The following is a 26920-nucleotide window of genomic DNA, read 5'->3' as shown; positions in this document are numbered from 1 at the left end:
GCAAGTTACCCTCTCCACACATAGACATTCACTTCACAGCGAGGAGAAGGATTTCATCTTAGAGGTTCTCAAGTTCTTAACACCATCCTTTTGGGGCAGGCAAGTGACCAAGTGGTTCTGTTTGCAATGACTCACTATCTAAGGGTTTGCAAAGGGTGTGAAAACTCTTTCCCCTCCAGATATCTGAAGTCCTCAGCAGTAACACTGGGAAATTATTTTCAAGCTCACACAAATTGCTTCTCCCCTTTTTAAAGAGCTGTTAACTCAGCTAGCAATGAAGCAAGCCAGGCAAAACCTTGCAAGAGTGGGATCTAGGAGTGCTTCATTTCAACGTGTCCAAGGTAGTACAGAGAAATGAACACATCGATTGCTGTGTGACCTAGCATCAGTTCCCAGCAAGACAAAAGGACAATTCAATGCAGCAGGACACTGACGTCAGTGACACAGCTCATGTGAAAAACATGCAATGTAAAGAAAAATTATGCCCAAAAGCACACAAAGCTACACAGAGTGAGGCCATCCTAAAGAAACATGACAGATTCAGGAGGTACCTACAGCCTGCAGCTGCTGCTTCAGACTGGTGGCACCCTGAGCCTGATGCTACTGCAGAACACCAAGGGCAGGGCTGTGGGGCCACACCCAGCAAGGAAGGAAAGAGAGGTCACCTTTTAATGACAATCCTGAAAGAAAAACTGAAGCTGTAACAACCGAGATGGGCACAGTGGGAAGCAGACAGAACTGGACAAAAAGCTCCATTACTGCAGGGAGCTCCACGCTGCATTCCCACAGTTAACAGAGCAGTGCACAGCCATGACCTCAAACAGGTCGTGTACCACTTTTCTACCATCATCAGGAACGTTTTCTTCTCTTCCCCCAGTCACTCCCCAGTGCTGTCACAACAGAACCCACGACTATCTCCTTAGGGCACACAAGCAGCTAAGACCTGTTTCTGCCACCTGTGGTTTCACGCCATTCAGATCTTTCACACCTGAGCTTTTCCATCACACTCAGAGTGCAATTGCTAAACCGAGTCACCAGATGGTGAGAAAAAGTTAACCCAGCCTGAAGTTAGGCAAAAGAGGGAATTCAATCCCTCAGCCAGCAGACTCAGACACATGCCCCAGCTCTGAGCACAGGGCTGTGCATCTCGACTCAGCACTTCACAGGCTGTTTCTGCAGCCATCACAACAACTGCTCCTGAGGTGCACACTCGCACTTAGGCTGAGCAGGCAGGCAGCATGGGCACACACTGATTACAACTCCAGAGTTCTATTGCAGTGAGTTATTTCTTAAGCTATAGCTACATTTCAGTAGCTGCAGGGGACCTCCAAGAAGGCTGAGGAAGGACTGTTTAGAAGCTAGAAATCCTGAGATCATTTCAGAGCTGCATGCTTCAGAGAGACAAATAATTAAGCTGAACAGGTAGTTTTAGCTGATTAAGACTGAAGACAAAATTCTTCATCTATTTTAACTGCAAAATTAGCAGCTGTCATGCTCACAGGCATTGCTACAATCAATGTGTTTTTCCTGGGCCTAAGAGCAGCATTCTACTGCCACAGGCAGAAGAAAACAAAAGGAAGAAACATATGACAGGACTGGAGTCAGACCTGCCAATACAGTCACCAGGTTACAGTCAAGACAGAAATCAATCAAATGCATCTGCAATTCCTCTAAGAAATATCTCCCTCAGCCTTGAGACAAGTGTCTCAGGTGGCTTTGCCATTCCCCTCCTCCATCCACTACGCAAACACCAGTGGTTCCACCTCCTGTTCTACTGGAAAGCAAGCTGGCAATGGCAATGGAACATGCCCCTCCAACACTTGGAAGGCTTTCCAGAAAACCCTCTTTTTATCAACAGACTTACAAAAAAATTCATCACAGGACTCCATAGAAAACTAACAGTGTCAGGAAGCAGAAGAGGTTGTCAGCTTACACACTTCCTGAAGTCTCATACTGCAAAGATTCCAGACCAATTTGTATGTTAGAGTTTGTATCCAAAGCAATCATTAGAGGAGGTGACCTCTGTGAGCTGGGTGAAAGACTAGAAATTGCCAAGGGAGAAGAAGAAAGAAAATGCAAAGAAACGACTGGGCTGCAGAGGGACCCTGCAGCTAGCTCGAGTCACCTTTGTTTTTTACATAGTCCTTGGCAGAGGCAAGTTACAGAGGATTTAAGGTGCCACTAAGTGTAGGAAAGGAAAGTGTCTCACCACTCTGAGCTTTAGCATTATGCAGGGTTTCTTCAGCTAAGTTGGTGAAACATCTGCTCCCTTCCCACAGACTTTTCAGTGCTCATTGACAAGTCACTGGCACTTCAACCCTCTAACAAAGGCTCCAAAGACATCTGTATGTTATGTCAATCCTTCAGCATAACTCTATGTAGCTAACTATGCAAGTTATTAGTAAAACTAATATTAAAGAACATCACTAACATTTTATATGCACATCACTTGCTTTGTGATGGCTTTTTGTCAGCACGTATGCTGCCAAACCTCTTCCTGAAATTCACCTTGTCATTCTAACACCTGAGGGACTCAACATAGCTATTTCTTTACTCTGTGGGCCAGTGTGATTACCCTTAAGCTATAAGGTTGTCCAATATTTTGGTATGCCAACAGTCATCCTGAATGCATTGCCACAACACTCAATCTTTACTTAGCTCTGCAGCAGGAGCCCAAGACAGCTGTCAAACGATGTTGCCAAGTAAAACAGCACAGCAGATTCCCAGCCTCTAAATTCAGGTTTGAAGAAGAGATTTGGAACCAAAGTGAGTTTGGATAGTTTGCACATTTGTAGCTAATGGTGTGGAGAACATAAAAAATGCAGAGATAATAGAATTTCCTAAAGCAAGCAAGGAACAGATCAGAAGTGCTTTTAAACTGACATGGAGCAGTGAGACTTCAGGGCTCACTGCAAGCAGTACTGCCATACTCTCTTTTGAAAAGCTCTACCACCCTGAAGAAGGATAACTGACCTAGTTTAACTCCCTCACCTGACATCAAGACATTTCACATCCCCTTCATGACCTTGTCTGCTACGGATCAGATTTTGGCTTGTTTCAAAGCAGCTCTCTAGAGCTGTGCACCAGCACGTGATCACAATCACTGAAGCCTCCTTAGCATTCCAAATTCAGAAAAAACATCTATGAATCCTTGTAAGTCAACTTACCAGACAGACTCCATGAATTCAGGAGAGAGTTTTATAGTCACTTTTAAAATCAATCCACTGTCCCAATCTTGTGGCATTGAACTGTTGAGAAACGAATGCACAGATTGAAAGGTATCTCAACATTAAACAGCATGACCAACTCCCAATATTTCTTATGCAAAACAGCTTGATCTTTAAGTGCAGTGTTTGCCCCAGATCAATGCAAAATCACTATCAAATATTTTAGCCTGACAATGGTTCCAAACAGCCCATGTGAAGAGGCAAAAGTAAGCCAAGAAAGAAACCACGAGCATCACTGTTTAGAACTAAGGTGATGCAACATGCAAATGTGTTCCACACTGCTAGACTGAAGTGGTGGATCTTCTGGCTCATTCAGCAGATAGAAATGGTGGGCCACTCAGGGTTCAGCCAAGGTTCAAATGTCTGAACATTGCTTTTGATTGCAGTGCTCTTGTTTCTATTTTTAGAACTTCTCCTTGCAGAACCAAGATCCAGAACACAGTCTATCAGCTTTCAGTCCTATGAAAGCAGGATGGAATTCGAAGACAAAGAAATGCTGAGAGAAATTGATATGCCACAAGTCACAAAAACTAGTTCAAGGCCAGCTACCTTCTTTGCCTTCCCAAAGCTGTGACAAGTGCTAGTCCCTATTCTCAGGACAGATTATGGTCATGTCCATTGGCACTGAATAGAACCACTCATGAGTAATAAGCCAGCTATGGGATTTGCTTGGCCAGGTGGTACTCCCTTGCTAGTCTGACAGCTATCAAACTAGCTTTCCAAACAGTCAAGCCCAGAGACACCTGTCCTGATGCTTACTGACACACACCATCCTGGAAGTCAAGTTAGGAAAGTGGAAACAAAGCAAATTCATTCTGTCATCTCTATATTTCCACATAACACCTGAGGTCCTGAAATAGATGTTTGGATCCTGATCTTCAAGCCACTGTGACATTCCACTATGAAGATCCAAAGACGAGGACTGATCAGTACAAGGACCCACAAAGTCACAGTATTATGTCTGCCCTCAGCACTGGAAGACCTCACACCATGAAGGAACCTTTCATAGTTTTCATTTGCTAGAAAATCCAGACAGAAAACAAACTCTATCTCCAGTAGAAATGTTGTGAATTCCTCTTAACACTGTCCCAAAAGATTTGAATTTATTATCAGCCAAATCACACACAAGTCACTTAAACTAATTTAATCTTTATTCCTAACCTAAAACAGATGCATGTGGAAGCACACCCAGGCACATGCACACATTACTATGCATTAATCCAAACTCCAGTCACTATCCTAAGCACCAGCACTGCACAAACAGCAGTGGCTACAGACACAGCAAGTGAAAAAGGAACAGCTATGGAACATCAAACATGAAGCAGAGTAACCTTTTCTCTATTTAGTTCTAAGAACAAAGAATCATCAATGGTATCTTTGAAACACAACATTTCAGAGTGTAGAGGAATTGTATAGTTGAAAAAATAAACTGTGCTTCTCATCCAGCCACTCACTCAAACTTAGGCCACAGCTATCCCAGCAAAGGCAGCTGTAGTTTCTGTGGGCACTGGCCATAACTTCAAAATGCTCCCACGGCCAAGAGGCCAGTGATAACTCAGAGAAGAAATCATTTCAGTCCAAAGGAACAGAGCAGGACTAGAGAACATACAGAGGATTGTGATAAGGCAGACCAGCTCGTGCTCATGAAAACCTGAAGAATGAGCACTGTGAAGGGTGGCTTACAGCCCATCAGGCTGTGCTGCCATCTGGCATGACCCGGGCAGGCTGGAAAGTCTGGCAGAGAGTAACCTTATGAAGTTCAAAAGGGCAAGGGTAGGGTACTGCACCTGGGCAGGAATAACACCAGGTGCCAGTACACATGGGGATTGATCTGCTGGAAGGCAGCTCGGTGGAAAAACATCTGGCAGTCCCGGTGGACAACAGGATGACCATGTGCCCTTGTGGCCAAGAAGACCAATGGCATCCTGGGGTGCATCAAGAAGAACAGTTCCAAGCAGGCCAAGGGCAGTTCTCCTCCTCTGCTCTGCCCTAGTAAAAGGCCACATCTGGAGCAGTGTCCAGTTCAGGAATAGGCAACTGCTTGAGAAGGTACAGCAAAGGAGAACAAAAATCATTAGGGAACTATCAAGTCTGTCTCACAAAGAAAGGCTGAGAGACTTGGAGCTGTTTAGCCAGGAGAAGAAGGACCAGGGATTTTAGTCAATGCTCATAGATACATAAAGGCTGGGCATCAGAAGGATGAGCCCAGTCTTTTTTCAGTGGAGCCCAGCAACAGGACAAAAGATAACAGGCACAGACATGAGCACAGCAAGTTCCACCTAAGAATGAGGAGGAACTGCTTTACTTGGAGGGCAACAGAGCACTGAAACAGGGTAAGTGGTGGAGACTTTATCTCTAGTTATTCAAAACCAGCCTGTACACTGGTCTATGCAACTTGCTCTAAGTGAACCTTCTCTGGCAAGGGGCTTGGATTAGATTATCCCTGGAGGTCTTTATTCTGTCCCCACTGCTACAGAGAAAAATATGGAGCATCACAGTTCTATGCATGATTAATATGACTCAGAGTTAGGGGAGGAAAAAGAAAAACCCCTGTGTGTCTCAAGAAAATACCTAACCCATTGTCTTGGGTTCTAATGCAAGTTCCCACAGACTCTAATAAATTTGATAGACTCAATAACAATTTATAGAGTGCCCTCCCCTCTTCCCCCTCCTTTCCCACAGATAGGGATTAGATACAGGGAGAGAGAGAGATAAGCACACCCAAATAAATCAATCTCCCTGGATTTGGAAGTTAAAAGGGAAAGTTTAACAATAACTTAGAAAGGTATTGGAGGTAGGGAAGTTTACAAAGGATAGGGAAGGGAAAACAGCAGAATACAAAAAGGGATAAATACAACCCCAGTGATGTGATGGTGTCTCTGCCTCGTGGCTGCCACGGGGTGTGCTGGTATGCAGAGTGCCTGTGTCCAGAGGGAGCCAAGAGAGAGAGAGAAGCAGGAAGCCCCTCTCTTTTATAGCACAGGAAGCGGGGGGAGTGGGCTAACCATCCCCTGGAGGGTGGCCCACCCCTGGGGAGGGGCCAAGACCCCTAGGGTCAGGTTCAGGGTTACTCCCCCTGGAGTGTTAACCCTATACACCCATCTGCTTGGAACAGCTTCCCAACCGCAAGGGTCTGCACAGGCCAGTGTTCTCTCTCTCACTACACTCATGGGATGCAAGGTTTAAATGAATACTCTTGGAAGGCTGAGGGTTTATCCACATCTATTCTGATACAGAATTAGGTGCTAGAGCTTCTGCTGTTCCAGAAACACAGGCACTGGAAATATTTGTATACAATGCACTATGGCAATCAACAGACTAAAAAGTGGGGAACATAAAAGCAGGAAGGCTAATGTGCATTTCCTTTATCTGCTCCATTTGAAAACCAAAGTCAGATCTTACTTTCCATTTTCTACGCAAAGGAAGACATGAGGAAAGAGAGAACTCGTTCCACCTATCAGCCAGATGTTCCATGTATCTAGTTAGACACTCTGAGCTTCAGGCTACCTTAAAGGAACCTCTCGACATCAGAGCAGTCTCCCTGTTCTGAGCCACAAAGCTGTTCTTTTTGTTCCCCGTTCAGGATCACCACTGAGAAGCAAGGTAGCTGTAGACACGAGATGTAAGCAAGTAATCAAGTTGACAGAACAACCAAGTTCACCTCAGATGAAAAACTTCTTCACACATACAGTAAAAAACACAGCAGAATGTGCACGGAGTCTTTACTCACCTCCCATTCCTTTGAGTATCTCATTACAATTCCTCTGCACTGGTTGTTGTGTTCTTTACTCCCCAGCTTTGCCACGTCCTCCGGCCCTTTAATGCCCAAGGTCTTGTCAATCTCATATTCCTGGGAGCACTGAAAACAACCAGACAAAAACCCCACACTGCCATGAAAAGCTGTCAGGATTTCACCCAAGACATTTCTTTCTATTCTGTGCATCCTAATGAGTCCAAAAGGCTTCCTTTGTCCTTTTGAGATTGCATCGGCACTGCACCTGAACTCAACAGACATTCCAAAGGACAGCCTCACCTGAGGGGATTGTTGCTTTACTATCTTCAGGAGGAAAAGGAAGAAAAAGTTTCTGCAATAGATACTAAATAAATATCCCTTCACAGTAATGCCTGGAGAAAGGCAAGTGATGAGTAGCAAGCACCTGCAATCATCACATGCAGAAAAGCCAGAGCAACACACTGGACAAAACTTGCATTTCTCTCTCAGCCAGAAAGCCAAGCATAACAGCAATGGAAATAGGACTGAGAAACAGGTTACAACATGGAAAAAGCAAACAGAAATATCTACAGACAGATTTGTGACACATACCACAGGGAAGCCATGACAAGCCCAGCCAAATCTTCTGTCAACATGAAAACCACTCTGATGAGCAAATCGAGTTACTATGTCTGTAATGGCTCCTGCAAGAACATGGCCATAGTGTGGAAGGCCAGCAGCAAAGGGAGGGCCATCATAGGAGTTAAACCTACAACACAAGACAACATTCTTCATTAAAGCAAAAGGTAAGCATCACATTTTCCAAGAGGGTAAATACATCTGGATGCTTATGTTTCTTAAGTCTTACTAGGACAACTAATTTCTCCCTCTCCCAGCACCAGTACAATGTTGGCAGTGGGAGTAAAGACTCATTCAGTTCCTACCCACTGCCAGTTCCACCAGCAACACTACTGCAAATGGCAGTGTGCTGCTTCACAGCTGGCAGACATAGGGCAAAGTCGTCCTTGCTTCCCTGCAAGTCTCTTTCATAAAGCCACCAGCCAGGCAATAACAAGCTTACTACCACTGTTTGAACATCACTGATACTTCACAAAGTGAAATACAAACAGTAGCTGACATGACCACAGCAGCCAGAACTGCTCTCTGCAAAAAGAGCAGTTAGAGTTAACAGAACCCAGGTAGAATAACAGAAACAGCTACAGCTAAGCCTTGCATTGTCACACATCTCCTACAGCTTTCAGCAGAACCTTACCTAGGTCTATTCTTTGATTGTTTTAGCCACTCCTGGAAACAATTCAGATTTTTCCAGAGCTCCAATATTTTCTCTTCTTCATGGGGAAAACTTATGTTTTCTGGAACTTGTTGAACCATTCTTTCCCAGCAATCACCAAGGAGAGAAAAGAGAGCACACACTGAACAGAAGTTAGGAAAAAACTGACTTCACAAACAGAATTTATTGTCTGACCAATCCCTATCACCAGAACACAGCTCAGCTTTTCACACAGCTTGATACAGTGTAGACACAGAAGCAAGCACGATGTTCTACAGCAAACACCTAATGGTTTTGACAGACTAACAGCAAAACTTTATTACAGGAAAAGGATTCAACTACAGCTCTAAGGTTTTTATTGCTTTGGTTCTGTTGTTGCCTATTAAAAAAGTCAATGGGAAAATACTTTGGTTAGAGGTTTGGATTTTTTTTCCATTTAGGAAAAGTTTCCAAGTTCAAACTTGTCTTTCACCACCACTTTGTGAACTCCTGAAGCACTTCAAGTGCAGGAACTAAAACTTGTGAAAAGGCAGCCTTCCCCTGTACATGTATTCCTACCATTTAAAGATGAAAAACAGCATTTTTTCCATCCAGTTAGGCCACTTGTCTGAATGCTCCTAAACACAGTGAGGCTCCAGACACCACAGCTGAAACACTGCAATTGAAGAGGAAGATGTGGGAAGAATCTGAACAAACAGACAAGGAAAAAGCTCAGTGACCCCAGCTGTGAGTCTTGAAAAGCTCTGACTTGCAGTGCATTGGCAAAACTACCAGTCTTTTCCTAGTCCCCATTTGTCATTCAATGTTACAGGTACCTTAGAACTAAGCTACAAGGGGCTGCTTCTTGCTCGCCATTTCTTGAAGCTCTCTGTTTTATGGGGTGGCTTTTGGCCACCAGTGTACAAAGCCATTGCTCAATTCTGGGTAAGTCAGTGACAAAAAAAATCACCACAAGCAAAATAATGCATCAGTGACTCAGGAAAGAGTTCTCAACCTAAGAAATGCACAAAAGAGATGCATGGGTTTCCAGACCTGCTACAACATTCACATTCCAAGCAAATCCCACAGTAAGCAGCAAGCAAAAGCTTCATGGAATAAGGAGATTTAAGAGAGGAAACCACGAGCTGGCAATAAACACACGGACATGGCCTGCAGGTAGCCTTAGAAGGGTAATGACCAGTCTCAGCTCTGTACATCACACATGGCTTGTACCAGATCTATCATCACATCTCAAAGCACTAAACAAAGCACTAATTGGGCCATGCCATTTCTCAGTCATTTGATCACAGAGACAACAGAGATAGGTCAGCCTCAACATTTCTTACAAGCCATTGAGGACTAAGGATCTGCTCATTTCATTTGGATCAAGCTCAGCCCTCACCATTCAGTGCTAACAGCACAGGTTTCAGCAGCTGGCCCAGCTATCAAGTCCCTCTAATCTAACCAGTTCAGTACAGGCTGAAGGTTTGCTCTGTACCTGTGATGGGGCTATGGAAGCTGCTGACACATCACAAACTCCATGCATGAATCACAGTGTCACTGTTGGCCCATTGCCACCAGCTGAAGCACTGTATGTACAAACCAGTGTCCAGCTACCACAGGGCACAAATCCATACACACTCTTAGCAACATTACAGGAGGAGCTTATTATGTCTACATCAGGGATAAAAGAACTGATTAGAATTACAGCTCAGGCTTTTCAAGTTACAAAGCAGAATTTTAAACAGCCTTAAAAGACAAATCGCATTTGGAACCTTCGTGGCTCAACATCAGCTGAGAGACAAAGCAGAGACCTCCATATTCAGGAGAAGCATAAACCATTTATAGGCAGAGACACTGACAATTCCATACAGCTACAGCAACAGAAGTGCATTACTACAAACAATCTACATATTTGAAGTCAGAAAAAAATTGCTAACACAACTTGGAAGACAGAATTAAAACACTGCAAATGGTGATTAAACTCTTACGAGTTAAGAGGGTTATGTGATAACAGACAATGATTTGGTAAACACACCTGGATGGAGAAGGCTCTGGGAAGACCTTAGAGCAGCCTTCCAGTACCTAAAGAGGGCCTACAAGAAAGCTCAGGAGGGACTTCTTACAAGGGCTTGTAGTGACAGTATGAGAGGGAACGGATTGAAGCTGAGAGAGGGGAGACTTAGACAGGAGATTAGGAAGACATTCTTGACAGTAAGAGTGGTGAAACACTAGAACAGGTTGCCCAGGACAGTCATGGAGCTCTCTCCAAGGTGTCCAAGGACAGGTTGGATGGGGTCTTGAGCAACCTGCTCTAGTGTAAGGTGCCTTTGTCCATAGCAAGGGGGTTGGAGCTAGAGGATCTCTAAAGCTCTCTCAATCCACACCATTCCATTATCCTGTGTTACACAGATTATTATATTAGTATCAAAACTACACATCTGGACAACACTCCACATTTACAGACAGCTCAGGAAGCACAATGGAGTCCTCTTTTCTTGTTTCTCTACTCATATTCTCCTGACAAAGCAACAGAGTCAGGCAGCACACCACAGCTGATGTTAAGCACACTCACCTTTGTAAGAAGATAGTAACACCCAATGGGAAGGGTGTCAAACTTTGTGGCTTATACTACAGCAGTCTCAAATTTATCCTGGGCTTCTTACCTAGAATTTAAAAACAAATTATTAAAAGCATGAAAGCAGGTCAGACTGTGGAGTTCTCAGTGTTAGTTACTTTGTGTTTCTGTAATAAACTGAGCCATCAGTTTTCTGCTCCAGAAAAGCTACCACCTTCATGGCATGGCCTAAGAATGAAACTCCTAAGTGTAACTAAAGCCATGGTTTTGTGCAAGTGTTTGGGGTTTGCTGGTAACACAGAAAATTGCCATTTACACCTTCTTCACAGGAGATTGACAATGGTCTGATTATGCCACTGTTGTGTTGGATGTGAAACGAAAGCTGAGCAGTCACAGTATTTCCTTACTGACAAACACACCTCAGAGAGAGCAGCTCCAGAAAATCAACTGGAAAACTCCAAAGTGAGGGTTTCTAATTTCTAAAGGTTCAATGAACTTTGCTCCAGCTGAACCTGACACTTGAGGAAACAGTACTGAGATTAACTCATCTCAACAGAGCACTCAAGATGGACTACAGATGACCCTGCCCTCGGGAAGGACTTTCTTTTTCCCATTGAAAGCTTGCTAAAGCAGCAAATGGGGAAATTAATGCCATGTTTAGACACAAATAGATCATCTCATGCGAGGAATCAGTTTGAATCTGTACCTTACAAGGTCTTCAGCATTTTTTTCCTCTTCTTGCCATACTACCTTCCTTAAAAGCAAAAATTGTCCTTGAACAAGAGACAAATCTAGGGGATCTGGAAATAGTTTTAAATAATGTATTGTAAGAAATCAGAAATGACTGCCAGATAAGCCAGGAAACACTGAAGTTCTGTGCCAACTAAATCCTATTATTACCTGACAGTCACTGCCCAAATATGACACCAAAATGACAAAAATATGGTTCACTCACTTTCCAGAAGGCTCCCTGGGGGTGGGAAGCCAATGTTTACTGAAGCGACAGCAAATCCCTCCCAACCTCAGTCCTGAGGAGCTGAGAGTCTGATCAGTGACCTCACTGCTGGCTGCAGCTACCTGGAGGGAGGCAAAGTCCTACAGCTGTGCTGCTCAGGGACATGCTTTAGGGGTGACCTGGCAGTGCTGCCTTAAGGGCTGCCCTGGATGATTTGGAAGCTCTTCTCCAACAGCAACCACTCCATGCTTCTACTCCTCAGAACCGGTGCACCTGACTGCCAGAAGGAGCACAAACTCCACACAAAGCCTTACCTGACCCAGCCTCTTTGGCCACCTGCGTCTCGTGGGGGATGTTCCTCAGCATCTGCTCCTCCCGCATGAGCTGGTGCTGGGCTGAACCCTCCTGCTGCCTGGGGAACGGCCATGCTGCTCCTGCTGCTCCTTCAGCTCATGCCATGCTTGCTGGAGAGAGCTGCAGAACCCAACGGCAGCACAGATTGACACGGAGGGGCTCTGGCAGCAGCAGCTTGAGTGCAGGCAAATCCATCCCTGCAGCTGAGCACAGTCATTGCTTTGGCCCGGAGCCGCTCGCAGTGGCGCCTGGAGGACCTCGGAGGCCTAGAGCGGCTTTGACCAGCGAGAGGAGAGCCCAGAGCGTCGCCTGCCAGCCGGAAGTGACGGCACGGAGGCAAGATGGCGGCGCGGAGCGAGCTGCTGCGGCTGTACCCAGCCCCGGGGGGGTCTTAGGCGGAGTTAGGGGGTCCCGGGAGGGGTCCGAGAGGGCTCGGGGGGGGGCGGGGGAAGGGGCTGGGGGGTTTTGGAGAGTCCCAGAGGGGCTTCGGGGGGGCCTCAGGGGGGTTTGAGGAGTCCCAGGGGGGGGGGATGAGGTGGCTGGGGGGGGGCGAGCAGTGGGGGGAGGGTCTGGGGATGAGTCAGTGGTTGCCAGGGGCGCTTGGGGGGGTCGCAGGGGGATTTGGGGGGGGGGCCGAAGTGGCTGAAGGGGGTATGGGGAGGGTCTGGGGGTGTTGTAGGCGGCCCCGGGGTTGGGGGGGTTTGGGGGCGCCTTGGGGGCGCCTTGGGAGGGGTCCGAGGTGGCTGGGGGGAGGGGGCAGTGGAGCAGAGGGAGGGTCTGGGGGTGTCATGGGGGTCCCCGGGTGAGGTTTTGACGGGGGTCAGAGGTGGCTGGGGGGGTAGGGGAAGGGTCTGTGGGTGCCGTAGAGAGTCCCAGGGGTGCCTGGGGGGGATTGGGAGCAGTGGGAGGGGACTGGGGGGACGCTGGGGGGTGCTGGGGTCCCTCCCCCGAGGCTCCTTGACCTGCCCTGCCAGGGAGGTGCTGCTGCCGCTGCCTGCTGGCCTGGCACAGGTGGCACTGAGGGCGCTGGGCCCAGGCCTGCAGCCCCCAGCCCGGCCCGGGGGGAGGCCTCAGCAGCGCCCCCAGGCCAGGCTGCAGTGCTGCGGGGACAAGCTGAGGGCCTGAGTGGGCACTGGGGGGCGCACAAGGAGGTGAGTGGGGGTCTCTGGGGGGCCAGTGGGCAGGTCTGGGGGTCCCTGGGTGGTCCCGGAGAGGGTCTGGGGGTCCCTGGGTGGTCCCGGAGAGGGTCTGGGGGTCCCTGAGCCCTCCCCCCACAGGCTCTGGGTCTCCCGGGGGGCTGGAGGCCTGCGGGGGGAGGTCTCCTCCTTCCTGGAGCTGCTGGGGCTGTGCTGGAGACCATCGAGCGCTTTGGAGGAGCGGGGCAGGGGCAGGCCCCGCCCACGACAGAGGATGCACCAATCAGCTGCTGACCCTCCCCGTCCTAACCAGTTCCCCCCCCCTAATAAAGCACCAAACTCCGCCAGGTGGACCCTGCCTTCATTTATGCAAATGAGGGGGCGGGGCACAGGGGTGACCATACCCACAGCCCCCACAGGATCCACCAATCAGCTGCTGACCCAGCTCCGCCAGCCCACTCCTCCCGCAGCAGCAGACCCCTGCAGAGCCCTGCAGTGCCCTAGAGACATCTCCAGACTCCTGCAGACAATTTCAGACCTTTCCACGGGCTCTGCAGACCCTTACAGACCCCTGCAAACTCTTCACACCCCTAAGACCTCTACACACAGCCACAGCCTCCTCTGCAGAGCCCTGCAGCCCCCTCCACACCTTCAATGGATTCCTGCAGACACTTAACAGATGCCTGACAGAGCTCCACAGACCCCTGCAGACCTTTACAAGATGCCTGCAGACACCTGCGGGCCCAGAACAGAAACCTCCACACACCTGCTGAATGCTACAGACACTCGCACACCCCTCCAGCCTCCTAGAGACCTCTAGGGACCCCTCCCGACCTTTCCATAGAGCCCTGCAGACCCCTGCATGTCTTTAAGGGCCCCTAGAGACCCCCACAGGCCTCTACAGACTGCCAGAGAACCCTGCAGACCCCTACAGACACCTCGAGACCTTTGCAAGGCACCTCAAAACCTTCACAGCCTTTTGAGACACCTACAGCACCACACACACCTCTACCGACCCCTAACCACCTCCACAGACACCCAGAGAGCTCCACAGACTTCCAGAGAGCCCTCCAGGCCCCTAAGGGTACCTACAGATGCCTCCAGACCCCCGCACACGTGCAGACAGCGCCGCAAAGGCTACTTACGGCAGCTGCGCTAAAACGCGTCTCAGATGCGGCGCCGCTGCCGAGCAACTCACCTGCCCAAACTCCTCTGCTGCGAGAGTCAAAGAACGCAGCTCTGCCGGGGAACGCGGGAGGCTTCCCTCTGGCCCGAAACGCCCTGCCCGCCTGCCTGCCGCTCTGTGCTCGCCGCCATTCCGCTGCAGCCTGCTCAGCGCCGGCCCGCCCCCCGAGCGCCGGCCCGCCCCCCGAGCGCCGGCCCGCCCCCCGAGCGCCGGCCCGCCCCCCGAGCGCCGGCCCGCCCCCCGAGCGCCGGCCCGCCCCCCGAGCGCCGGCCCGCCCCCCGAGCGCCGGCCCGCCCCCCGAGCGCCGGCCCGCCCCCCGAGCGCCGGCCCGCCCCCCGAGCGCCGGCCCGCCCCCCGAGCGCCGGCCCGCCCCCCCTGCCTGCCGCTTTTAACTCCTCACTCCAATACTTACAAATCCAAACCAGTTCTCAGCTCTCCCTCCCACCTCTCACCTTCCCCTCCTCTCCTCTCCTCCCCTCCCCTCAGCTTTCAGCCACTTCAATCGTGCACGGCCTTTAGAGACGAGGCAGGAAAACGGGCGACCGCCGCGGCTGAGGAAATGCAGTGTGGACCAGCAAACACACGGTGGCAGCACTCAGCACCGGCGCCACACCGCAGCCGCTACACAACTGCAGTACCCACGAGCAAACGCCGGAGGGCAGCACACACAACCGAGAGCGCCTCTGCGCCCGGCCGGGGGCAGCGCCTTCAGCCCAGCGCCGCTCTGCCTATTGCCTTTGCCAACAGCACACCGCACGCAAGGCACAGCCCACGCTCTGCCACTCCTACACACTCACTTTATAGGGACAGCTCTCAACTCCAGCTGGGGCTACTCAGCACTTCCTTCATCTACTCTGGAGGGATTTACAGACAGCAGAGGAGACACAGGGGGAGCTGCTGACACCAGAATTAAGGCCGTTCTGCAGCAGCTAGAGGAAAAACACAGCTCTTCTGCCAGATGAGGGCCACAAAGATGAGCAGAGGACTGCAGCACCTCTCCTGGGAAGCAGGACTGAAAGAACTGGGGCTGTGGAGGCTGCAGAAGAGAAGGCAGAGCTTCGAGCTACGCTGCAGTATCTGAAAGGGACCTGCAGCAAAGCTGGAGGACTGTCTAAAAGGGCCTGTGCTGATACTCTGTGCATTTAAAAGGATTGCAGTGAAGCTGCTCCAAGAAAAACTTTAGAGACTGAAGAAATCAAAAACCAAACTGCCAGATTCCCTCACACAACTTCCTACATGACCTCAGCAAACCCCTTTCACTTCACATCGCTTCTGACACCCACTCTGGGAGCTGGACACTCCTTCTCTCCCTGAAGCCGGGAGAAAGATCTGGTGAACGTGGCAGCACGTGGCAGAGGGTCAAGACTTAAGCAGACACCTGATTGCTATCACAGCTCAGAAACGACTGAGACACATGCCCTCCTCCCAAACCTAGCAGTTAGGAAGTGCTACAGCTGCACCAGATCACACTGGGATCTGCTTCTTGCACAGGATGCAGCAGATTCTGGTCCATAGCTCAGAGAGGATTGCTTAGCTACTGCTGTTTATAAACACAAACCAAAACCAACCACAACAACAAAGGCTCAGAGCTGGAAACAGTTCTCAGCAGTGCAGCAAAATCCCTTTCTTTTATTCCATAGAGAGGTGCTGCAGTGACCTCAGGGGTTTTTAAGTCAAAAGCTGCTTGCTGGAATCACAGAATCAGTCAGGGTCAGAAGGGACCACAAGGACCTCGTTCCAGAGACACTTCACACTAGCCCGAGCCAAAACTAGAACGGTAGGAAAAAAGGCAAATCACAAAACACAGGACTGCCTTAACTGTCCTACATTGTAACTAGCAGCACCAAGTCCCAGTCAATTCAGAGCCTTGGCACTGTTTCTCCTTGAAGATTTTAACCCTGGACACAAAGGAGTCCTGCTCTCAGCCATGGGATTACAATAAAAGTGACTCAAATGACTCAAAAGGGTAACACAAATGCCTTTTCCTGACCAATCTCTCTACATGTTCCCATGATGCTCCACTAACTCCCTCCTTCAGAGTGGCTAACAGTCTCCAACAGACACTGCACCAGCAGCTACCTTGAAGATCTGTAACCAGCTGAGGGAAGGGCTGTAAAACAAATTCACCTCCTTCAGAAAGCTTCTCATCAGTTACACAGAGCAGTCAGAGCCTGCTTCCATTCACATCTTTCTTTATCAGGTTCCACTGTGGAGTCAGAACACTTAAAGTTCACTTAGTCACAGGTTAAGTCGACTCTGCTGTTGGTATCCAACCCCATGCTGCTGGCTGAAGCAAAGTATTCCAGGGCTTGAAGTTGAGACTGCAACACGAGAGACCTCCTGTGCCAAGTGCTGCTTTGGGTTTCTGGGGTTGGGGTCAGGAGGGGATGGGTGGCAGGTGGCTGACTCCTGCTTTCTGCAAACAGAAACAGGCTAAGGTAATTGTGCACTGCAGGATCTCATTTTGTATTTACCTCTTGATCTCAACCCAGAGGGTTTTTCCTTGGCTGTGTTACTTTTGCCTCACTTCTGTGTTGGAGGGAAACAGGAGGCTAACCCATTACAGCACTGCAAGTTGTTCAGGCACTGGGAAAACAATTCAACAGGCCCCTGCGTTCCAGGAGGTTTATCAAGTAGCCTGCCAACATTTTCAGGTGCTAAAGAACTAATGAACATTCCATTTAGGAAACAGCTCCCTCAGCTCATAGCAAGCAAACATTCCCCACTGTCACTAATCCTAGGAGCTGACAAAAGACTTCATTGAATGGTTTAGGTTGGAAGGGACCTCAAGGATCATCCAGTCCCAACCCTCTGCTCTAGGCAGGGATACCTCCCACTGCAACAGGCTGCTCAGGGCCTCATCCAACCTCAATTCATATTCATTTACACCAAAGCTGAGAAAATAGAAAGGTCTGGGGCAGTTGTTTGGCTTTGGCATCAAACCAATGCACAACAGGTAGAATGGGACTTCTTGGGGAAACTAAACTGTCTTTAGCTATGAGGCTGAGAAAGACTTTTCCTATCTCTTCAGCCTTCATTTCACCTGACTCTGTGTTTGTCGCTGTTAGGCGCTGTTAGCATGCTGACTGTTCCCAAAGTTGAGGAAATGGACTTACAGAATCCAATATGGATTGTAAATGTAAGACGTTTAATACACAAATCAGAAGGCTTTTTATACTATTACAGGATTACATGTCGATTTCTAATTGGTCCATGCAATACATTTTTGTGGTTTAAAACATAATCATTAGTAGATACAAAAAGGTATTTTTATAAGCAGTACGTGTGCTCATATATCAAACCCTACATTTCCAGATGTGCAGATCCTTTGTTCTAAGGTATATTCATGACTGATTCATTACTTGTTTTACTTTGCACAGCTGTATCACAAGGACGCAACATCCTCAGGCCAACTCTGCTTTTTTTTTTCATAGAAAGCACGAAGCGGACACAGTGTCCTTGGGCTGAGCGGTGTCTTACCCGCTGTGTTCCAATCGCCTACATATCGATTGCAAAGCAACAGCCCCTACAAAATTCCCCACATCTCCCCCTTTCTTTTCAAACACTGTAGCAGCGATCCGATGCATCTGCCAGGATAGACATCGGAAGATGCAGGGTCCTAAAAATAACACAACAATAACAATAAGTAATACTATTCCTACAGTTTTGATTAACTCTTTTGCCCAAGCTGAAATTCCCCATGACATTAGCCAATCATCAAAGGGGTTATGATTCGTTGTAATTTTCTCTGTATGATGCTGAAGCCAGTCTACCTTTTTATGGATTGAATCACTATGATCAGACAAGTTAAAACAACACATTCCTTCTACCTCTTCACAGCCTTTTCCTTGTACTAAAAGCAAGTAATCTATAGCTGCTCTATTTTGCAGGGTAGCCTTTCGCAAACTATTTTGATCTACTGCAAGCTGAGAAATAACACTAGTAGTAACATTAGCTTGTTTTGCTGTCCAACATGCTAATCTCTGAATGGCTGACAAGGCATGTGCTGTTCCTATAGGAGGAAACAATGCTCCAAAAACTCTTGCTGTATGAGACCAAAGTTCCACTTCATCACTACAATCAGAGGTTAACATTTCTACATTTCTACGATTTCTTAATAGAGTTGCACTACTTGCAATATGATTTCGGATAAATTCTGAAGTAGGAGTTAGCAAAGAAAGGTGACCAATGTAACATGGCCCTCCGTTACTTTCTTTTGGGATTCCAAGCCACGCTCTTCTACCACAAATCAGGAACACATTTCTAGGCAATCTTAAGGCTTTGGTAATGTTAAGGCACATACCATTTGTGTTCCAACCATAAACCGTGTCTTTAGCACAAAAATCAGAGGTACTCCAATAAGGAAAATGATAGGATGTTAGATCTGTTATTTGACGATTCGTCAGATTGTACGAGCCAAATATCAGACATCCTGACTGATTTGGCATTCTACTTCCTAACAGGTTGAACTCTTGAGGATCCCATGGTAAAGGGTCATTGAGGCTTGCAACTATTAATGCCATACAATGACTTATACTTTTTGCTGTAGAACAATCTTGATGTGTGAGAGATGAAAAGGAGGCTACCAAAGTGCGTTGATCATCAAATGGCAACCCTATCAGGCATGTTTTAAATGGGTCTGTGGCTGCTGATAAGTGTAAGCAAAAGGATGGGTTATTTGTCTCCTTTGCCCAGTTCACCCAAAAGTTGTCTTCACTACCCCACCCAAAATTCTCCTGCACCACAAAAATAATTACAATAGCAGATAACCAATACATATTGTTCAACATTTAGCTCAGATCAGTTGTCTCTGGTGACGTTGTGTGCAGCTTCTAAGTCAGCAATTTCTTCTATTGCCGTTTGATCATCCTCCTTGTTTTCCTTGGTTTCAGCATGTAGCCAGGGTCGCACCCACTTGGCTGGCAACCACCGCTCTCCGTCCTCTGTAATGACACAAGCATATCCACGACCCCAAGTTATTAATCTCCATGGTCCATTCCAGGTGGCTGATGAGGGGTCCCAAACTTGCACAGAAACGTGTGTTTCTTTTAAAGGATTGTTTTGAGTAAAATGTCTAAAGATAGGGGTTGACCCAACTTCTTGATTCGACTTTTGTGACCAGAGTTTCCAATTTAAAACATAAATGGCCTTTGAAAGAATATCGTGGGGGGAGTGGGAATGGGAAAACTCCCCCTGTCTTTGAAAAATGGCAATATATCGTTTGAGATCAGAATGCTTTCAACAATTGCCTGTCCTGTACTATTGTAAGGAATTCCAAATAAATGTTTGATATTCCAGGCTGAAAGAAATGCTTCAACAATTTGGCTTTTATAATTTGGACCATTGTCTGTCTTAATTGTTTGGGGGTTTCCTAATACAGCAAATGCCATTCTCCAATGTCGACACGTTGCTGACGCCCCCGATGATGTCATGGCAGATGCCCACAAGGCTGAACTATAGGTATCTACTGTGACATGAACATATTTTAGACGTCCAAATGACGGAACAATTGTAATGTCTGTTTGAAATAACTCTCTTGCCTCAGTCCCCCTAGGATTAGTGCCTTCTGATTGTAGGGGTGAGACCTTGGCACAATCAGGACACGAGGCAATAATGCCACGAGCAGTTTGCAGAGATATAGAGAATTCCTTAGACAAACTTTTTGCAGATTGGTGAAAGAATGCATGACTTACTTGTGCTTGCTTAATTGCCTGAGTGGCTGATTTGACAGAAACAGAAGGTTCATCAGTATCATTTTGCTGGGCTCCAGCACTCACCACCTCATCGGCTTTCGCGTTTCCTTCTGACAAGAATCCAGGCAAGTTAGTATGACTACGAATATGAGTACAAAAATATAAACATTTTCTGTTTAGAATCAAATTCAACAATTGAATAATCACAGCTTCAATAACCTTGTTAGAAATGTGTCCAATAATTGACTCCTCTACTCGATTCACAACAGAAGCTACATACATAGAATCAGTAATAATATTTACAGGGATATTTACAAAGTCTTCAAACACCATTGTTACTGCTTTGAGTTCAAGGCATTGAACGGAAACTCCTTCTAGTTCTTTCACTACAGTCTTCCATTGTTTGGAAGTGTCACACCATTTAGCATAGCCATATTTGTGTGTTTTCCCAGAAGCATCAGTAAAAACTGTAGCACCATTTTCAATAGGTTGTTCACATTTCAGTGCTTTCTGGTTTAACATCAATTGAGTACCAAATAGAGGAAATGCAGGATAATGATTATCAATAGATGTAGCAATCACTGCAGTAGCAAAAGAATATGACATGTTACACCATTCTTCTACCACTGATTTCATTGCAAATGGTAACACAATCTTAGTTACTTCTACCCCAAAAACATGACGTACTCTACGTTTTGCCTTTAACAGCAAGGAACCAACAAGGTCAAGTTTGTGTAACAGTGATGCATGAGGCTGACTTTTTGGAAATAACCACTCCAATAGTAGGAATGTCTTCTGATCCTGTTCCTGTCCTATTGCCAAATAGTAATCATTGTCTTGTTGGCATAAATAAACATTGATTGGCAAGGCAGTATTGTAACGATATGCTTGTAATTCAGCTATTTTGTTATTAATTTTTTCAAGTGCCTCATAGTGCTGGTTTTGCAAAACTCTAGGTTCTGCTGGATGTTTTGATCCTTTTAGCAACTCTCTAAGGGGTTCAAGATCTTTATTAGTAATCCCTATCCATTGTCTGATCCATTGCAATTCTCCTAATAATTTTTGGACATCGTTCACTGTTTCTATTTTCACATGTAGTGTAATTTTTTGAGGTCTGATTCTGCTTTCTGTCACTATCAGTCCTAGATAATTCCATGGTTCTTGGGCCTGAATCTTATCTTTTGCAATTGTCAATCCCCAGTGCTTAAGAGTCTGTGATAATGTAGTCTTCTCAGTTTCTGTTAAGGGAATGGGAGAAGCAATCAAGATATCATCCATATAATGTAATACCATGTATGTAGGGTGTGAACTCTTCCAATTTTGTAATGCTTGGTTAACATACCATTGACATATGGTTGGGCTATTACGCATTCCCTGTGGCAGAACTATCCATTCAAATCTTCTCATGGGGGCACTGTTATTCTTTGATGGTATACTAAAGGCAAATCGTTGAGTATCAGCAGGATCAAGTGGAATACTAAAGAAACAATCCTTAAGATCAATAATGTAGACAGCCCAATTAACAGGTATTGCAGCTGGAGAAGGTAGGCCTGGTTGTAACGCTCCCATTGGCGTCATTTGCTCATTAACAGCACGAAGATCGTGCAAAAATCGCCATTTTCCTGATTTTTTCTGTATAACAAAAACCTGGAGTGTTCCAAGGACTAAAAGATTCTTTTATATGGCCTTTCTCTAATTGTTCATCCACAAGCTGGTTCAGGTGTTCCAATTTTTCATCAGTGAGCGGCCACTGATCAACCCACACAGGCTTATCAGTTTTCCAAGTCAGCTTAATAGTGGGAAGAGCACCTTTGTCAGTGGCCGCTATGGAAAAGGAGTAGACAAAACAAGTTGCCATTGGGAGAGTACATCTCGACCTAGCAACCATAAGGGTGTGTTCATGATTACAGGTGTTACTTTTGCAATGTTCCCCTCATTGTCTTTGATGTCCAATAACACAGCACTTTTTCTCATTTCTGCTAGTCCTGCTATTCCCAAAACCTTCTCAGATGAATTTACAATTGGCCACGCTTTTGGCCAATATGCAGCTGGCACTATAGTGACATCTGCACCCGTGTCAATCATCATCTCAGCTGTAATGGTTTTAGGGGTGATCTGAGTGTCGGGATGGATAATGGTAACAGAACGTGTAGGTTTGTTGTTAGTTATCACCTCAGAGAAAGCTATTAGTGGCTCTGTAGACCCAAACCCTCCTGTTCCTCTGATTTTAGGTGTTGAATGTGGTACACAGGCTTTGAAAGGAATCAATTGTGCTATCTTACTGCCTTTTGGAATGGTAATTGGTGGTGTAAAAACATTAACCATAATGTGAATAACTCCTGTGAAGTCACTATCGATTAATCCTGGTTGTACAAAAATTCCAGTTCTTGTAGCTGAAGATCTTCCTATTAGCAAGGCAGAAAGTCCATACCCTAATGGTCCTTTACTGGTAGTAGGGATTAGTGTAACCTCCTGTGTTGTGATTGTTATTGTTTCACTTACGACCAAATCGAGGCCAGCGCTTCCTCTGGTGGCGGCGAGTAGATCGTCGAGGCAGCCTCCGTTGTGGGGGGTCCGGTCGCTTAAGATGAGGTCTGAGCCGCGCCCCCCACGCGGCCTCCCCCGTTTCCCTGCTGGGGCACAAGAGGTGTTCCATCCTTCTTAAATCGGGATTTGCAGTCTGACGCTCTGTGTCCGAACTTGTCACACTTGTTGCAGGTACCTGCGAATGGAGAACTCATCGACGATACTTGGTTAGTAACAGCCTTAATTGTAGGACAATGCTTTTTAAAATGTCCCGTCTGTCCACATTTAAAACATACAGGATTTGAGCCCTTGTCCCCCTTTCCTTGTGGCGAGCATTTGGACAATGCAGCTGCTAATGCAGAGGCATGAATTCGAGCCTTTTCCTTCTCTTCTTCCATCGGGGCTCGAGAACATTGTTCTACCATTTGCAGTAAAGAAGCAGCAGGGGGTAAAGTGGCAATTAACCTCCGACATGCAGCATTGGCATTTTGCATAGCAATCTCTTTTACCAATGTCTCTTTCATGTTGGCTGGAATGTCAGGTGCCATTTCAACACCTTCTGTAATTCTGTCAACAAATGCCATAAATGACTCATTATCTTTCTGTTTAATTTGCAAGTATGGTTGTTTTGGAGTGCCGACCTGTGGCAAACTGGCGAAAGCTTCAAGGGCAGCCACTTTGCTTTGAGCCAGAATCCGCAAGTCTAGCGCAGCTTGCCGCTGTGGGTCAACGTACTGACCGTTCCCCATTAATTGCTCTAGGGAGGCCACCCGTAAGGGATCTCCGTGCGGCAGTGTCAAGTTATCAAGCTGTTTCTGCTCTAATCTTTCCTGCCACTTGCTAACAAACATCATATAACTCGTAGGTCCCAGCATCAGTTCAAACAGATGTTTAATGTCTGTGGGTATTAGTGTCTGATGTTTTATAAATGTTTCCATCTGTCTTCTGACCAGTCGATTGTCTATTCCATAATCTAAAATTGCTTTCTGTATTTTGGCAACTGTGGTCCAATCTATAGGCTGCCAGTTTCTCTGTCCATTATTATCAATAGTTACTGGTGCAGCTGTAAACTGAAAATCCCCAGTAATTTCAGCATTGGTTACAACTCCCTTCCACCGGTTTGACATGTCAAAGTTGGGATCTTTTGGGATGTAATCAGAATTTCTCTGTTTAGGAGTCTCCTTTGACTTTTCCTCATTCGCTTTCCCTCTCCACCACTTCCAGACATTATCCACCATTCCACTTGCTGAATCCTCTTTCCTTTTATACTGAGGATACAATGCAAACCAATCTGCAAGCTTTCTCTTATCCTCCGCAGACAGTCTCGCTTCTGAACCATACTTAGACCGCAAATACCAATCGCCCTCCTCTATGTCCATTTCACCATCTCTGATACTTTGTAACACCCGTTGACGAGCCCTTTCCACTGACATTTTACCATCTGTATTTTTCTCTTCAGTAACAGCAGCAGGGTGAACACAATTACCAGACTCAATCTTTGTTAATTGTTTCTCAACATTTTTCAGACCTTCAACAATAGACTTATGTGCCTTGCGATAACTCTCTTTAACCACCCTTGATTTGGAACCTTTATCCAACCGTTGCATCTCATTCAATAGTTTAGTCATTGCATCTGCCTGCTCATGTAAAAGAGTCTTTAACTCCTCTTCCTCAGGAGGCAGAGGGACAGTTGCAGGATCTATTTGCGGAGCTGATGGTACCGCTTGTCCCACTTCCATAGGCTCGGGGACTTGTGAACCTCCCGCTCCCTTATCGGGGTCCCAATCAGGAATGAGATAATCGTAAGGACCTTGGGTAGCAGGGCAAACAGTTTTCGTCTCAGTTTTTATCTCCGCGGCAGTTTTTGTCTCCGCCCCCGATCCCGATGTTACTTTATTTTTAGCGTCTTTCAAGATGGTCTGAATTATTGCTTCAACTTCTGCCTCCGCTCCTATTTTTTGTACTAAGAGACTGATCTGTCGATAGGTTGAAGCAAGTCTTTTTGCTTCTTTATTATCAGTCTGGACAGATTCCCATATTTCCTCCCCTATATGCTTCCACGTCTCGTCTTTAAAAACTTGTGCAGTTTCCTTGAGTAAGCCTCTACGGCGTGCCCAAGACAACAAATCTGTCACTAGAGCCCGATCCAGCGGGTCTCCAGCTTTCTGTCCAAATTTCAACAAGGCTTCAACAGAAGCTTTTTCTATTCCCGGGGCCGTATTCCCCATTCCGCGCCTTTTCCCTGCTCAAGGCAGCCGACTCACCCGCTGAGTCGAAAATCCGTGGTACCACTCACGCCTCTCTCGGACGTCCGGCCGCAGCCGCCGCGGAATTTCTTTTCTTTTTCCCCGCTTTGCAGTCAGCTCAGCTCTCTTCCCGGGTATCAGGTCTCTTGCTGATCACGTCGGGGGTCACCAGATGTCGCTGTTAGGCGCTGTTAGCATGCTGACTGTTCCCAAAGTTGAGGAAATGGACTTACAGAATCCAATATGGATTGTAAATGTAAGACGTTTAATACACAAATCAGAAGGCTTTTTATACTATTACAGGATTACATGTCGATTTCTAATTGGTCCATGCAATACATTTTTGTGGTTTAAAACATAATCATTAGTAGATACAAAAAGGTATTTTTATAAGCAGTACGTGTGCTCATATATCAAACCCTACATTTCCAGATGTGCAGATCCTTTGTTCTAAGGTATATTCATGACTGATTCATTACTTGTTTTACTTTGCACAGCTGTATCACAAGGACGCAACATCCTCAGGCCAACTCTGCTTTTTTTTTTCATAGAAAGCACGAAGCGGACACAGTGTCCTTGGGCTGAGCGGTGTCTTACCCGCTGTGTTCCAATCGCCTACATATCGATTGCAAAGCAACAGCCCCTACAAAATTCCCCACAGTGTTCAGCTGGGCTGTGTTAGGAGCAGTTCACCACATGCAGCAAGGCCAAGGGGCACTACCTTGATCTCGCTGGCAATGACCAATTCAAAACTCTCCAAACAGGGTCACAGAGTTGTTACCTGCAAAGCTCTTTCAGTCGCACTTGCTCTTGGTTTATCTGTTAAAGACAACCAAGAGAACATCCATGGGTTGGGGTTTTCCCCCCCCATCAATTTCTGAGGGGCCTGGAGTTACAGGCAAGCCCAAACCACCCTAACGCAAACCAAAAGGTCCTCTCTCGTGATGACAATGACCAACAAATGACTGCCTTCAATAAATAAGCGACTTGGGAAATTCCAGAGAGTACTTTTGCTAAACAAGTTAGTCTCTTTTCTTTTCCATCAGGTCTTTCTGTTGAAGCTCAGCACCTGAAAGCTCTGTACCTCTTCCCTGCCCTCCTGCCGCTGCCCTCCACCTTTCCCCGGGCAGCCCCTGCCGTCCTGCCCCCACTCTCTGCCTTCCCCCGGGCAGTCTCTGCTGCTTTCCTCCTCCTCCTCTCCACTCTACGTTACCAGCTCCTGCTCCATTACCAGTTCCATTACCAGCTGCTGCTGCTGGTCCGTTACCAGCTCCAGTTAGTGCTCCTGCTCCATCTTTGCCTCCATCGCAGAACCCAGAGCAAAACCTTCGAGGATCCAACCTCCTAGAGAAACCTCAGCCTCAGTAGCAACACAGACTTAGCACCCGTGAGCTAAGGTGGATGTTGCAGTGGGTCAGTAGCCCAGCCCTAAGGCGGCCCTAGCTAGCCAGGGGGCCAGCCAGGCCCCCCGGCCTTTGAAACCCTCCACCACGCACCCGGTGCTCGCCCGTGCGCACTCACCTGGGATGCCAGGCGGAGGATCCCTTGGCCCACAATGGGCCCAGCTTGGGGCTGGGCTCCTCCTGCTCTGCTTATAAAGGGCACTGAGCAGGGAGGGCAAAGTGGCCACAGCTGGGGTGGGAGGAGACTTCAATTGACCTCCCCTTTTTAAGCTGCACCAGGAGAGACAGAAGCCTTTGGCTGATCCCCTTTGCGGGGGTAGGTTGGCTGTGTCCTTTGTGGGGTGCTTTTGCTTTTCTCTAAGCCATTCCTCCCCTTTGCTCTGCTTGGGATTTCTGTTCCTCCTTGGTATGCTGTGCTTAAAACTGTGCTTGAAGTTGTGCTGTTTCCTTCATGAGATAGGTTTGCTTTTGTGCTTCCTGCCTTGCTCCTCTCTTGTTTTCACCTGTTGGGGGCCAGAATCTGCCTTCCTCTTGTTGCAGCCTGGCAGCAAGAGTCAGAGTCCCTACAGCATCTCGTTGCCTCCTTTGCTTGCTGCGACAGCATAGCTCTGGCCTCTGGTGTGGCTCTCGTTAT

General features: G+C 47.1%; 2 protein-coding genes and 1 non-coding gene across 34 annotated transcripts in view; all 3 read right to left on the bottom strand.

The window, feature by feature from the left end:
• On the bottom strand, nt 1-26920 carry LOC135184985 (isoleucine--tRNA ligase, cytoplasmic-like). Of its 14 annotated transcripts, none has more exons than XR_010306300.1 (10): nt 14871-14888; nt 14378-14447; nt 12057-12299; nt 10785-10875; nt 8789-8885; nt 8213-8332; nt 7552-7708; nt 6958-7086; nt 3168-3248; nt 1-680 (listed from the first exon to the last, which is right to left on the bottom strand). XR_010306300.1 is itself a non-coding variant. In XM_064161295.1 (8 exons), exons 2-6 carry the CDS (start codon nt 12167-12169, stop codon nt 6736-6738), a joined length of 618 nt encoding a protein of 205 aa, XP_064017365.1. In that variant the 5' UTR covers nt 12170-12216; nt 26405-26920; the 3' UTR covers nt 1-680; nt 3168-3248; nt 6735. The 14 variants fall into 14 exon arrangements, 4 of the variants coding, with proteins under 4 accessions (XP_064017365.1, XP_064017363.1, XP_064017364.1 ...); XR_010306301.1 differs by lacking the exon at nt 14871-14888 and adding an exon at nt 14526-14542; XR_010306307.1 differs by lacking the exon at nt 14871-14888 and adding an exon at nt 14526-14542 and having other exon boundaries at nt 12057-12216.
• On the bottom strand, nt 9700-9834 carry LOC135184988 (small nucleolar RNA SNORA84). The gene has a single exon (XR_010306310.1). It is a non-coding gene; the product is annotated as a small nucleolar RNA SNORA84 (small nucleolar RNA).
• The window catches only part of LOC135184984 (protein disulfide-isomerase TMX3-like), an 80537-nt gene continuing 70210 nt past the window's right edge, over nt 16594-26920 (bottom strand). For 8 of the 19 annotated variants that reach the window (XR_010306285.1, XR_010306282.1, XR_010306283.1 and 5 more), the window contains one exon: nt 16594-16834. Coding sequence is in view for 5 of the 19 variants with exons in the window: in XM_064161285.1 (XP_064017355.1) it covers nt 16657-16834 (178 nt within the window). In the remaining 14 variants the exon portion in view is untranslated. Of the gene's footprint in view, nt 19362-25664; nt 26228-26920 lie in introns of all 19 variants that reach the window. The other 11 variants (XR_010306281.1, XR_010306294.1, XR_010306295.1 and 8 more) reach the window with 3 other exon arrangements.

The sequence above is a fragment of the Pogoniulus pusillus genome, chromosome 21 (genome assembly GCF_015220805.1).
Source record: "Pogoniulus pusillus isolate bPogPus1 chromosome 21, bPogPus1.pri, whole genome shotgun sequence".
Taxonomy (NCBI): Eukaryota; Metazoa; Chordata; class Aves; order Piciformes; family Lybiidae; genus Pogoniulus; species Pogoniulus pusillus.
This window is presented reverse-complemented; position numbering and strand designations above follow the sequence as displayed.